Here is a 14396-nt window from a genome sequence, read left to right on the forward strand (position 1 = left end):
GTGTTTTGATAATGGAGTCTGGATCAATAATTCAGTGTTCAACAGCATGAGCATCAATCTATGCAAATGGGATAGGGTGACGTGTCAACTACGTCAGCAAATCTGATCACTCGATCATGTTATTTACCTTTTGTGACAAGCATTGGTTGCTGAGGATAATTTCTAACCCAGAGCCTATATGATTAAGTTAGGACATGGAACATCAGCACTAGGAACGCTTTCTGAATAGCTAGCCAGGTCTCCAGGGGTACTTCAGTGATGAAAGTATGATTATAGCAGTAAAAAGACACCAACATGGTGGCCTTGATGCCATCTGATCAAAGATCTGATCTATTATTATTATTGCAGCATATTTTTATAGCACACATATCCAGGTAACTCGTGCTTGTTCAAGGCGCTAACATATATTTCCCTCGATCATTGGATGTCAGTATTAACGGCCCGTCCTATTATCAGTCTCAACTCCCTGGGGAGTATACAGGTATTTTGGAGCTGTCTTCTCTTATCAAGGTACCCATTCACATCTGGATGGACTGGGACACACACTTTGTACTTTGTCCAAGTTTACTGCATGTTACTTTACCTGTAACTAGGTGGTTGAAGCCAAGGTTTTTTACACATGGTGACAGGTGGGCTCAATCCTGACACCTGAAAACTTGCTGGATCACCAGCTTGGCGCTTTAGCCAGCTTGACCACCGTGTGATGAAATAAGGAACCAAGACAATGAAACACTGTTACCATGGCCATGTGGCCAGGGAAATCATCTCCACAAATAATGAAGGATACAATGGTCAAGATATGACAGAATATTATTAATAATAATAGTCCATTTACATTGTGAATTCATTCATGCACAGTGCATGCTCAAAGTGCTGACATATTACCCTGGGTCAACGAGTGCAGAACACTCCCTGTGGAGAATACAACTGGTTGCCTGTCAGGTGTTCAAGGTTCAAATTCAGACTACCATCGTATTATACCAGCGACTCAATTTTACTGCTGGGTTGGCACCACCTAAAATTACCTACATTACTTTGGATTGTGAGCGAGTGAGTTAAGTTTTATGCTGCACTTGGCAATATTCCAGCTATATGGTGGCAGCCTGTAAATAATTGGGTCTGGACCAAACAATCCAATGATCAATTTGGGGATGGTGGAGTAGCCCAGTCATTCCAAAGACCCAGGTTTGATTTCCCTTTTCTGGTGTCCTCCACCATGATATTGTTGGAATATTGCTAAAAGTGGCGTATGACCATACTCAGCTACTTTAAATTGGTGTTAAGGTTGTATTGTTAAAACTCATTTTCAACTGGCAAACCTACCTGCATGTATGCAGTTGTGCGTACTGGATGCTCTTCTCTTGATAAAAGTCCTTTGCTGAAAAGTTCTTGGAATCTGCTTGAAAGTAACATGCATGGACCTAGTGAAGCCTTCAGTAAGAAATCATCAGGAAACCGGATTTCCAGGTGAACAAAGACCATAGAAGGGTCCTCTCATTTGACTATCTGAAACACCCTTACTTATTAAGCATGGAAGTGATATTTAACTCAATACAAACTATTGTAAAGTATCTTCAGCCTTATCCATCTTGTCACAAACACCTTTCAATATATTCTATGAACAGAAACTAGAGCGTCCTTTTCTTACTTTCAGATCTGTCTAGTAATGGAGGCTTTGTTGGAGTTGATCACCCAAAGAATGATTTTCTTCACGGATTCGGCAAGCAGCTGAACACCCCAATCTTCATTTCCTCATTAACAGGAGACCGTTTCCATCATGCTTCAAGGGGGCGGAGCAAACCTGGGTCTGCATCCAGGCCTTTTTCTGGGTTTAGTCCGAACGCTGGCACTGTGGTGGACGTATCAGGCAGCTATGCTTGCCCTTACTGTGACAAGATGTTTGCAGGCAAAGGGTCCCGGTGGAACCACATCCACGCCATCCACAACAAAGTGTCTCATTCCTGTGTTTGTGGCAAGGTGTATCAGTACAGTGGGGGATTACAGCGGCATAAAAAGATTTGCTCCTCATGGGCACTTCAGCTCATGGAATCTCAGTCTGCCTCAAATCTTGTTGGTTCCCAATCGGTGGCAAATCTTGGGGGTTCTCAATCTGCTTCAGATCTTGTTGGTTCTCAATCAGCATCAGATGTTAGGGCTTCTCCAGCTTCACATCCTCTGGATTCTCAGTCGGCCCCCCATGTCACAGATTCACCATCAGCTCTTAGTGACACAGATTCCAAGGATGTCAAAACAGAAAATGACACTTAAGAAGTGCTGCCATTACAGGGCTCTGGTCACAGTTGTGTAAGGTGCAACAGTTCATACTGTTTAGTGGCCTCCCTTTGATGTGCCAGGAACCAGTAGTCCTGAACCTGCCTCCTTGTTTATGTCTTTCTTGGTGGGAAACACTTTCAACCTACTGCACTTCATACACGTTTACACCCATGAAGCTTACTCACACCTTAAGTAATTAAATTAATGTAATTAATGAAATATGCTGAAAGCATTGTGAAAACTCACTTTTATAACCCAGTTCTGGCCTGAAGAGGCCAAATGAGCAGCCACTGGTGGCTAAAACAATCCGCATGGCGGGAGGACTTATTTCTTTTGCTCCTCAAATCAAATGAAGATTTGTTATGGATTTGTTGGATATTTGTCATTTGGTTTGTTCCAATCAAGCCAGAATTATATCATTCTGAAAAATATCTTGAAGAATGTAATGTGTTTGACATTATCAAGGCTGGAACAGAACAGGTTGTGTGCTTAAATTTATGTTGGACGAAAAGGAAAATGCCAGTGAACATTATCAGGCTGTTGTCCCAGGCAGCAAGTTTTGAAGAGCTCAAGAAACAGTAGACCTGTCATTGGTTCAACCAAGGTGCCACTTTCCACTGCACAGCACAACTGCTGTTTTGTCGCTGTGCAAGATTTCAAACCTTATGGCTAAAGCGTTCACTTGTCATGCTGAAGACCTGGGTTTGAATCCCCAAATGGGAAGTGATACTGTTTGTTTGTGGAGTAAAACTAAACTCATCCACTCACACAATGTATAGGATAGTTCTGATATTTGCTCCTGAATGATGAGGGCTGTGTTCCCTAAAAACTGAATTGATTTTACCAGTGGATTCACTGGGGTCTGTGCATTTGTGTATAGTGCCAAAAATAGGGCACCATTGGTAAATTAATCCTTAGTTGCTTGAGTATTGACGCTCATCACCAGTGCTGTATGTAGGTGGTGTAATTTCATAATTTACTTGGTTTCTACTAAACTCAGGTTACTGAAACGCTATTTTATATTGGATGCATCACGTGTCACATAAAATTAAAATTATGTGTACACTTTTGTAATAATTAAGTGTAATCTTTGTAATTTTTACCATAAAATTATGGTGAAAGCAAGTATCAAATGTTTCAAATGAACATCAAAGGACAAGGTATGATAAGGGTGGCTTTTAGCCCACTAACAGAATTGGCTGAAAACAATGTTATTTGTTTAGAGACAAATAACATGAAAAATAACAAGAAGTCTGAAATATCAGTGTGCCATAATGGCTTAATTACAACTGTTATTTTATTTACATACATATTACAGCAGTTTTACGGGAAAAAAAGACTTACAAGGCTTGCACGAGATATGATACTGACATCTGTGAAGAGGTAGTAGTCTTGATTGGCTGTTATGTCACAACTCCAGAGATGCCAACCTCTATGATTTTATCGTAGTCGCGAATTTTAACTTCAAACTATGCCAATACGATTATACTATGAAATGCATTAAAATTCAGATATATAAACAGAAACATATACTTTCACTGATGAAATACATTTTGGACTTCACGAATCTTCCGTTCATCATATTTAAGTGCATATTTGAACTGGAATTATTGCACGTAACAAACGTAATTTTATCAAAGCTGATTTCAATACCTTTGCGATTTGAAACATTTAGTTCCGGCTGAAATAATTTAACCACATGACCGTAATATCATTCATTTTCTTTTCAGAATCCATCATGGTTTTGTTTATTTAGTTGACTACTAATTTTATGGTCAAACTACTAATTTTGAAATTTGAAACTACTTTTTGCAACACTTTGGCGTTGGCATAACTGCAACTCTGTTGGTACCCACATTTGATTCCCCAAGTTGATGAGTTGTGTAACCAACATGTGGCTATTCCTGGATGCCACACTGCATCAACACTGTAAGACCTATCAGCATAATAACTGATGGTGTTAATGAAGCATTTCACCTTGCCACTTTAAATTTCTTAACGTATCTGTTTTTTCTTGTAAACATTGGACAATAAGCATTGTGACAACATCATTCCCAAAATAGGTACACATAAAAACAGGGACAAAACCCTTTTCACACCCTAAATCTCTGCTAAAGATGAAGAAGATTGTACAATTCTGACATTTAAATCATTACTGTAGTCGCATGAGGTTTTAAAGATTTTGTCATTTACACAACTAGTTGTGTAGTGAACAGTATTTTAAATGAGGTATGGTAATTACACTCTGTGAATTAATATTTCCTTAAAGCTAATTTATTGTATCAGCCAAAACTTGTATGAGAAAATACTTTTGTGAGTATTTTAGGGAATTACTCAATCCCACATGGAGGAAATCTGTGTAATGTGTGTGAAAATGCAGACATGCATGCAGGAAGCTGTTTAATAATGTCAAGTTTTCATGCGCCAGGGTTTCTTTTTTGTCCAAGTTTCACTTGCGAAAATCACTTGGGTTAGTGAGAGTGTGAGTTTTGTTTTAACGCTTTGAGTACTAGACTACCCCAGCGCCTGTACAAATTGCAGAAGTATTTTTGAATGGCCTGTTTTGTCCATGTAAAGAGAGTTAATTTGTTGCGCTGCTGACGAATGGTCACATTACTGTCGAATTGAATATGTTACAGTGATGATCATAAACCTGACTGGTTTGGATATATTCCATCTTGCATATCTCGTTTTGGTAAATAACACCAAAATGTAAATATGAACTCTCCTTTTTAAAGAATTCATGATTGTTTCATTCTGGTAATAGCAAATAATGACTTGAATTCATTTATGGATTGAGACACCAAGATGCATGTGAATTGTAACATGTTTTTATTTTTCTGTAAAATTTGCATAATAAACTTAAATAATTTTGCAAGCACAAAATGCACGCTCAGTAGCTAGTGCAATCCTGGCTCAGACATCATCAACAACAATAGAATGACATCATCACAATAGTTTCACTCTTGAGAATAAATGATAAAGAGTTTTTTTTATGTCATTTTAATGATTTTAAACAATGTGACAAAAGTCCAAGTGTGTTCACAGATGTTTCAGTTCAATTTGTTTTGTATTTTTTATACCTGGCAAAAGTTGCATCTTTGAACCTCATTCTGTAGATAAGGATTCAGTTTATTAATAAAAACTGTATGTGTCAATACTTGTCTGTCACTTATTCCTACCGGTGAAGATCCGGGTTAAAATTGATCTTCAGTAATGAAAGCTTGTGAGAGGCAACGAAAGGAATCGGATGGTCAGACTTGCTAACTTGGTTGACACATGTCGTTGTAGCCCAGTTGCATAAATTGATGCTTATACTGTTGATCACTTGATTATCTGGTTCAGGCTTGATTATTTACAGGCTGCCGTCATATAGCTTCACTCATTTATTCCCATATGTCCTTGTTAGGCATGACTTGAGGCAACACAAGGCCACATGTTTGCTAACCAATCAGAATGTTGATCAGAATAAATATATACTAGTGTGATAACTGATGTATTTTGATTATATTTGGCTTAAAGTTGTTTGGTTATGTTTGGCATGAAGTTGTTAGAGTCTGTTCTTTTATTGGTGAAAAGATAATGCTGTTTGACTTATCTTGCATAATGTACTTACAATGTGTTGATGGGGTGGGGTGGGGTAGCCAGGTGGTTAAAGGGTTCACTTGTCACACCCAAAATCTGGGTTTGATTCTCCACATGGGCACAATGTGTGAAGGCCATTCCTGGTGTCCCCTGCCAAATATTGCTAAAAGCGGTAAAAATAGTCACTTCCTCACTCGCTATACTGTGTTGGATTTGATGGTTGGGCAAATGAAACTGAATATGAATTTTTTATTTCCTGAAGGTGCCTTTTGATTTAGATTATTGAACAGGAAACAAGCGTTGCATAAGTACATGATCCAAGTCAGGAGATGTTTAATGTATTGAACATTAAGGATGTTGAAAAGGGAAGATCACAGCATGCATTGTAAGCAACCAATCATTGGCTCACTATGTGCTGTTTTGTTGCCTTGTCATTGGCTCACCAGGAAAACATTGTGGACGGTTGATTGGCCCTGCATGAAAACATGGCTGGCTGTTGATTGGCTCCTTCTGCAATAAGAACCTATTTACGAGTGTTAATCACCTGAAATGATGTGTAAGTCATCAAAGGCTAGCAGCCATCTCTGAATGGAGCAGGGGTAACAAGTGATCATAGCGTTTGCTCATCACACCAGAGACCCGGGTTCTGTGCCCCACATGGGTACATTGTGTGAAGCCCATTTCTGGTGTCCTGGCTGTGATGTTGCTAGAATTTTACTAAAAGCTGGGTAAAACTGACTCACTGACTGACTGACTGACTGACTGACTGACTGACTCACTGGTATAATACTGCCATGAATTATGATTGGAAAAGAGGAGTACATGGCATACCAGCATGACAGCCAGGTCAGCAATATAAGTGTCTCAGTACTAGGACTGCAGTGTATCATTACAGACATTGGGTAACGACTACAGTAACTTTGAAACTGATATATTATTTATTATCAGCCCTCAATTTAGTTCTTTGTTATTTGCACTGGTGTAACCCAACATTACAAAGTGCAACCAGGTCTAGATTGCACCAGTAGGTAAACTAAATAATGCAGTAGCATATTTCTGTCTTTGCATGTTCCAATAAAGGCAGTCCAACAGGTTGCACCTGGTGCAAGCAGGTTAACATCTCTTAAAACGAGCCTTGATTATATCCAGGAAAACAGCAAGAATGTTTGACCAAGTTAACAATGTGAATTTATGATAACAAGTGACCACCTACCGTCACATTAATTATATACAAATGTTGACTATCATTATTATGTATGTGTGGCTTGAATATGTTCAATTCAAAATGCTGCTTTTGTAAATGTATTGTAAGAGGTCTACTTACTGTGACACAAGAGAAATACGAACAAACATGTCATGTGATCTGCCTCATGGGTGTTTTGTACGGTTACGGCCAAACCAATTTTATTTCATGTTTTACGGATCCGCCTGCCATATTTTTTCAAGAATAAGAAATGTTTATCATCTACTGAAATGGGTTTCTTTGAGTTAAAGCAAAGTAGTGATGAAATATAAGTGGATAGATCCGGGAAAACAAGTGATGACACCAGGTGTTCAGGACATCAGCTCTTGTCTCCTCACATATTAAAAAAATGGCAATCTGTGCCAAACATCCTGAGATGACAAGCCTGAACTAGCATCATTCTAATGAGAATTTGGTGCTTTTGTGGACTTTCAATAGCTGGGCTTACTTGATGATGCAGTCTTACACACTGGGGCTTAAGGCAAGTGGCTAAAGTCACAGGCAAGTTGTAGCTAGGTACCAGTTATGCTGGCGTCTGACAGTTTTGAACATATTAATGTTGTAAATGATGGATGGATGAATGATTTCCACACCTAATGATGGAGAAGACTTGTACCAATTCAAGATGTTCTTCCTTTCAGGATTTCACGGTTATGGCAGTTATTACGAAGCTTGTTCAGCCTATAAGTCCTCACAAAGGCTGTCTGATAAGATGCATCCAATGACATCAGACCAGCCTTCAATGGATCCAGATCAGTCCGTGTCCACAAGGAATCTACCTGAACCAGTTGGTGGACTTTATTACTGCCCACATTGTGACAAGGCATTCACCAGTCAGGGCTCAAGGCGGAACCACATTGTGTCTGTTCATGGGAAGGTGACTTTCCCGTGTGTTTGTGGGAAGGTTTACAGCTACCAACCTGGACTTATCAGACATAGGAAGACTTGTCCGTATTGCACCTGATATTTATCTCCTTTTCAAGGAGGAATAAGTGGATTTATTGTTCCAATGAATGGTGGTGATCATGGACTTTAGAATCCTTGGGTTCAAGGCACATCCTGTTCATGTCCTTGGGAAGGTCATAATCCCAGTGTTTCAGCCATAGATTCTGAGATCAAGGCACATCCTGTTTATGTCCTTTGGAAGGTCACAATCCAATTGTTTCATTCAAAGACTGGGATCAAGTCTCATCCAATTCATGTTCCTACATAGGTCACAGTCTCCTGTGCTTTTACTGGAGAGATCAAGGCACGTAGTCTTCCATGTCTAAGGGAAGATCACAGTCCTCTGTGTTTCAGTTGAACAACTTCTGCAGATATCCCCATCCAAGTGTTTAATGTAGACTGGTAACACTGTAATGTAATGCATTAGACTGGACTTTAGGTTATTTCTGAAAACATACTACTGTGACAAGTCTGCATTTTCTGTTTTGACAGGACAATAAACAGTCATGGTCTCAGGTAGATTCTTGTCATACTAGTTCCTCCTTCTGCCCTTGTGCGCATGGACACTTCTTACAATCATAGTAGATAACGTTAGGGTAGACATGTGGAAGGCAGTTTCAAACTTGACATTTCATTGAAAAACGGGCCCGTGTTATTCGCTATGTTGACTCTTGCCATGTATTCCAGTGATATTTCAGGCAAATGTTTGATTAACCTTTGCATGTGTTTTATGATAACTGGACATGTGTTTGTAACTTTTATTAATATCATACATAGGTTCGTTAGATTGGGCTTATCTATAGGAATATGTCCATCAATCCTTCTGAAAAAAAATATATGTAGTCAGAAGGACTAGTGTTCTTCATGGTTAGGAATACATCACACATTGCTTTATGAAAAGTGGTAACATTGTGTTTTGTTTGGAAGATTATTTAAATTTTTCAGTGTCTCCAGTGTCTCTTTTGTTAAACAAACTTGTTACGAGCATGTGAGTAGTATGGCATTCGGGAAGCAAGTGGAAAATGAGGAAGTGATTAAAGACATGCAGTTAATGATTTTGCAACAAGTATTCATGATGAATGAATTTTTCAGAAATCGATATTGTTAAAATCTGGCTTATTGTTGAATACGTGTTTGTTCCTCATTAGACTCTGGTAAATTCCAAGGCAAGATTTGTGCAAAATTGCTGGTGTACTCTTTTCTGTTCAAAGAGGAGACATTTACTGTGGGTTCCTGATCTGTCATAGACTATTGGTAGAGATATATAGGACTCCTTGTCTCCACTGGCTGAAACATTTCCCTAGTTTTAGAACGTAGAAAATCCTCTCTGACATGATCTAGAACAAATCTTTTGTTTCTTTCAGATTTTCAAGGTTGTGGCAACTTTTCGACAAGCCTTCAGCCCAATCGCAATGTCAGCCAGTGGTATGGTGCAAAAATCAGAAAAAGGAACGAAAACTCACTTTCATTTGACAAGAATTTTGTCCAGTTTAATATTCCCAACCCAGGAATGATCAGTTCTAGTCAAGTTGGTGGTTCTCGAGCAGGTTCTGAACTCGTTGGTGGCTCTTACCCATGTCCAGAATGTGGCAAAGTTTTTGCCAGTACGGGAGCTCGGTGCAATCATGTGGCAGCTGTGCACAATAAAAAAACATATAATTGTTTGTGTGGCAAATCCTATGCTTACAATACTGGCTTATTGGCTCATAGGAAGAATTGCCCTGTTGTAGCAAACACAGGATCTTGATTCATTAGTTTGATTGTTAGTGACATAGATTTGCATTCTTAGTGTTTAGAACAAAAAGGTGGTCAAGGTTCTGAGTGAGGCAAAACTATGGAAACATTTTACAAGAACATATTCTGTCCATTGCTTTGTTTCATTAATACAGATCACTTCAGCCTGTAGGGATATGCATCACAACTTCATCAAACCTTTCTGCAGAGCTGTTTTTGAGGCTACGGTGATATTGCTTACTCAGGGAGATGTGTTGTGACGCTCTGGAAAACCGTACGCAGTGTTTGTCGTGCGGCAGAAACCTGCGTATTTGATGGAGAAATTGTCCCAAATATACAGTAAATTTAGAAGCTTGCATCATTGTTGATGCAATGCTACTGGGTCATTAGTTCAGATAATCTGAAGTTCTAAAACTTAATGTTTGCCATTTGACTGTTCAGTGTTGATTAAATACCTGACCTGCCTTACCTTGCCTTTTGTCATTGTCACAGTTGATGTCACAGTTGATGTCACAGTTGATGTCTTGATGATAGTTCCAAACTGAAGTTGACTCCTGAAACATAACTCCCTCTCATGACACCTGGGAGCCATGATGACTCCTAGATTTTATTGCTCAGGGCAAACACTACATACGTGAGGCCATTTTTAGGGTATTACAGCACATGTCTAACAGTGTCCATGTTAAGCTGTGGCAACAGTGTCCATGTTTAACAGTGGCATGGTATCTGAATGGGAAGCGCAATACATCTACTGTCTGGAATAGTACAAGGAGCCACACGCACATTCTGTTACTAGATGCTCTAAATCTGATTTAATTGAAAGTCATTTTAAATCAGACTTTGCTTTCTGATGTGCAGGATGATGGGGTCCATCTGTCCAGGTGTTTCATTCGTCACAGTGAAGACTGGGGTTCTATCCCCACATGGGTACAATGTGTGAGGCCCATTTCTTGTGTCCGCCCATGGTGATATTGTTGAAGATCAGATCATTATGGTTTCTGAACAACTGTACAGCAGTGATGGGCTTTAGTGATATCTCTTCCCATTTGTTTCTGAACACCTGTACAGCAGTGATGGGCTTTAGTGATATCTCTTCCCATTTGTTTAAAAGTATTTCTTCATTACCAATGAGTACAGGATTAGACAGCTTCTTTTGTACCGTTAAAGAAACTTATGTCCTGAAATGGCAGTTTGAGCAAGGCTTTGTATTGTAGAACATTGTAAATCACTTGACCATAAGATCTGAAAATATGTTCCAAATAAAAATGTGTTCAACACATGTCCTGTTTGCTGTTTGTGGCTTTTTCTTTCTTAAGAGTGAGATCCTGAGATTTCTGAATTTGAGAAAAGTGATGTTTTCATTTCACCAACAGAGATGTGATAGCTTCACTGCAGTGAAACTATCACCATGTCTGAACTACTAGGTGCATGCAATATGATCTATACATTTTGTTGTTGGCGTCTGTCAGTCTCAGAAGACTGTGCTCTTGCACTCTGGTTGACGGAGCATTGTATGGTGTGGCTGGTCAAGCTGATGCAGGAATGACCGTCCCTCTGGCAGTTCGGGCAGGTGAACCGTGTTGCTGATCTGTTCGCTTAGGCTTTTCTATACATTTATGGTGTGTGACAACTGCTTGATGAGGAGGTCTGACAAGCAGATGGTCCTGACTGCCTACAGTGGAATACACTTCATTGAAATATAAGGATTGTGGGGTAGCCCAATGGTTAAAGTGTTCATTTGTCAGTACAAAGACTATGAAGTCCATTTCTGGGGCCATGATATTGCTGGAATATTGCTAAAAGCAGGAATGAAAATAAACACTCATAAAACTATACATAGTGCATGTATCTATCATTTTTATCCTTTGTAAATTCCTCTCTCCTGCAGTTTCAGTCGTGTATGTTGTGTTGAAGCACTTCCTGCTGAAGCCCACAACATTCTGTGTAGAGATGTGTATGAGGCCCAGATTGATCTGTCGCAATCTTTAGGTTTAATTTTTTGTGGACTAGTAACTTCCTTGATTCTGACATCAGACTCGTTGGTATGGTTCCTGTTGGGTTGTGAAAGATGGACAACTGATCTTCGTCTGTCAATGATAAAGTGAAATATTGAGTAGGTTCTGAAATTACAGCCATTGAGTACTTCCGTTACATGGAATGGAACACTGGCCATACCCAATCTAGAGCTTGAACCCTTCTCCCTTGCAGATCCTGATGACACAAACGATTATTTCTCAACTTTGGCCAGTCCAGCTCGTCTTCTTGGAGTTGAAACTGAATCAGTGGACAGAGGATTTGGACTTCATTTGGACTTCACCACCGCAGGGAACTCCCTGACCCAAACCTTGAGGCCATCTGTTGCCTCAAGGAAGGACAGGTGGGGCGGCGGGGGCAACTACTGGCCCTGCCCCCAGTGTGGGAAGGTGTTCACCCACCCGAATTCAAGGAAGTTGCATAAGGAGTCTGTTCATGACAAGGTCCGTTATTCTTGTGTGTGTGGCAAGATCTACACCCTGAAGAAAACATTACTGTCGCATCAGAAGATTTGTAAAATCTTTTCAGCTTCCCAGTGATAGATACATTGTACGAAAAACCTAGTCAGACATCAGGGCTGGTAACTTGGAAATGTTACCATCCCAAAGTGGATGTAACCAGACCAGACACTAAGATATGGGGAAGTTACTCAGATGCATGGCACATCTAAAACTTTTACCTGACCATTGGGCTAGCTAATTGTCAAAATTTTGGTGGTCAGACAGGCTGTATTACATACATTGATAGAGTGAGTGAGTTTTAGTTTTACGCCCCTTTTAGCAATATTCCAGCAATATCACGGTGGGGAACACCAGAAAATGGGCTTTACACATTGTAGCCATGTGGGTACATTGATAGATGTATGTTTGTGTGACTTTTGGTGTGTCTTTGGTTGGTGTTTTTTCTCATTGCTGAGAAAACTTTCAGGTTTCATAATTGGAGTTTGTTCATGTTCTTTTACAAACATCGACTAATATCAGATATGTGACAGACAAACCAGTGTTACATTGTGTACTGAATGGCAAAAGAAATGCAATTTTCTAAAAATTGAAATCCCATAAAAGTATGCGTTGTTTTATATATCTGTTTGTAGACTTGACAAGAACCATAGTTCTTCAGAATTCTTTTGCTGTTCAGTGTAATAGCATTGTCTTTTGTCATCAGGAGTGTCAGCAGTCACCAAGCCTGACATCCTAGCTGTCTTGTTGATCGTGGTTTAATGTTACATGCAGCAATATTCCAACTATATGTCAGCAGTCTCTAAATAATCAAGTCTGGACCAGACAATCCAGTGATCAATTTCACAAACATTTATCTCTGTGTAACTGGGACATGATGAAATGTGTCAACCAAGTCAGCAAACCTGACCACCTGATCCTGTTATTTGCCTCTTACAACAAGCATAGGTTACTGAAGAACCATTTTTGCCCAAGTCTTCATGATTAAAATTGTCTCGTGTCAGGCAACACTTGCTTCCCATATCGGTCAAAAAGGTTGACACTTAAATTATGCTGATTCGCCTGTGGTATCTTGGTTATTAAGTGTTCGCTCATCACCATTAGCACAAGGGTTTGATATATCTCTCAGTTAAAATGTTTTGAGCCCTTTCACGTGTCATCCAACAAGATGTTGTGGGAGTATTTCTGAATGTGGAGCCCATCTCCTTTCTCTTGGTGCTTGGCATTAAAACCAAGTTTGTCTGTCTGTTTTGTTATATTTTTGCCTTTTCATGGATTTTATTCTTTTTGTTTTATTTTTTTTTTGGTGCCACATTAAAACCAAGTTGCCTAGCATGCATGCTGCTGTATATGCAGAATAATCTTGAATGCCACATTAAACCTGATTTCATGAATAATACAGATGTCAAATAACTGTTCATCTTTGATGTTTCCACGATAGTTGCCTATGGTACCTTGTGGGTAAAGTCATGTTTTTTAACGTTCTAGTGCCCTCAGGCAGTATGAATGCAGTAATAATGAACTGTGGAATTCTGTTCACACTTGGAGTATACTTGGATGTGAGTTAAGCACCATGTAAGATTGCTGTTATTATTATCAATCTCCTTTTTGTTATTGTATTCCTGTAAATGTGGATGTTTACTCCTATCATGGAGACTGTTACTGTTATGACTTGAATAAAGGCAATGATTGACCAGTAGTCTCTTCGGTTTTAGCTAGAGTGACCATCATTACTGAGGGTCACTTTTGGTTCACAATCTACTGTGCTGTGTCACATCCAGTTTGTGTGACAGAAAATGTGTTACATGAGATGTGCGAGAATATGTGCCGTACGAAGTATGCTGACACATGCCCCACAAGATATCCCAAAATATGTGCCTTATGAGATATAGCAGAATATGTGGACAGAAATTCAATTCTACACATAAGTACAACATATGAAGCCCATTTCTGGTGGCGCCTTCGATGATATTGATGGACTATTGCTAAGACTGATGTAAAACAATGGCAGTATATATTCACAAGTGTAAAACCATATTTACTCATTCTGTTAAGTATGAGATGAAGGTTGTCGTATTTCTAATGTGCTTAAAAATCTGACACGGCACTATTACTTACCGGGG

At 39.4% G+C, this 14396-nt stretch overlaps 1 protein-coding gene across 7 annotated transcripts in view; it reads left to right on the forward strand.

The window, feature by feature from the left end:
- LOC137281728 (zinc finger and SCAN domain-containing protein 31-like) overlaps positions 1-14396 on the forward strand; it is a 107922-nt gene that overhangs the window by 14207 nt on the left and 79319 nt on the right. The window contains exon 2 of one of the 7 annotated variants that reach the window (XM_067813305.1): positions 11990-13969. The exons of 4 other annotated variants lie outside the window; for them this stretch is intronic. In XM_067813305.1, the coding sequence (XP_067669406.1) occupies positions 11990-12354 (365 nt within the window). In that variant the 3' untranslated portion in view covers positions 12355-13969. Of the gene's footprint in view, positions 1-1654; positions 5433-9411; positions 10234-11989; positions 13970-14396 lie in introns of those variants that run through there. 2 more of the 7 variants (XM_067813298.1, XM_067813301.1) reach the window with 2 other exon arrangements.

The sequence above is a fragment of the Haliotis asinina genome, chromosome 4 (genome assembly GCF_037392515.1).
Source record: "Haliotis asinina isolate JCU_RB_2024 chromosome 4, JCU_Hal_asi_v2, whole genome shotgun sequence".
Lineage (NCBI taxonomy): Eukaryota > Metazoa > Mollusca > Gastropoda > Lepetellida > Haliotidae > Haliotis > Haliotis asinina.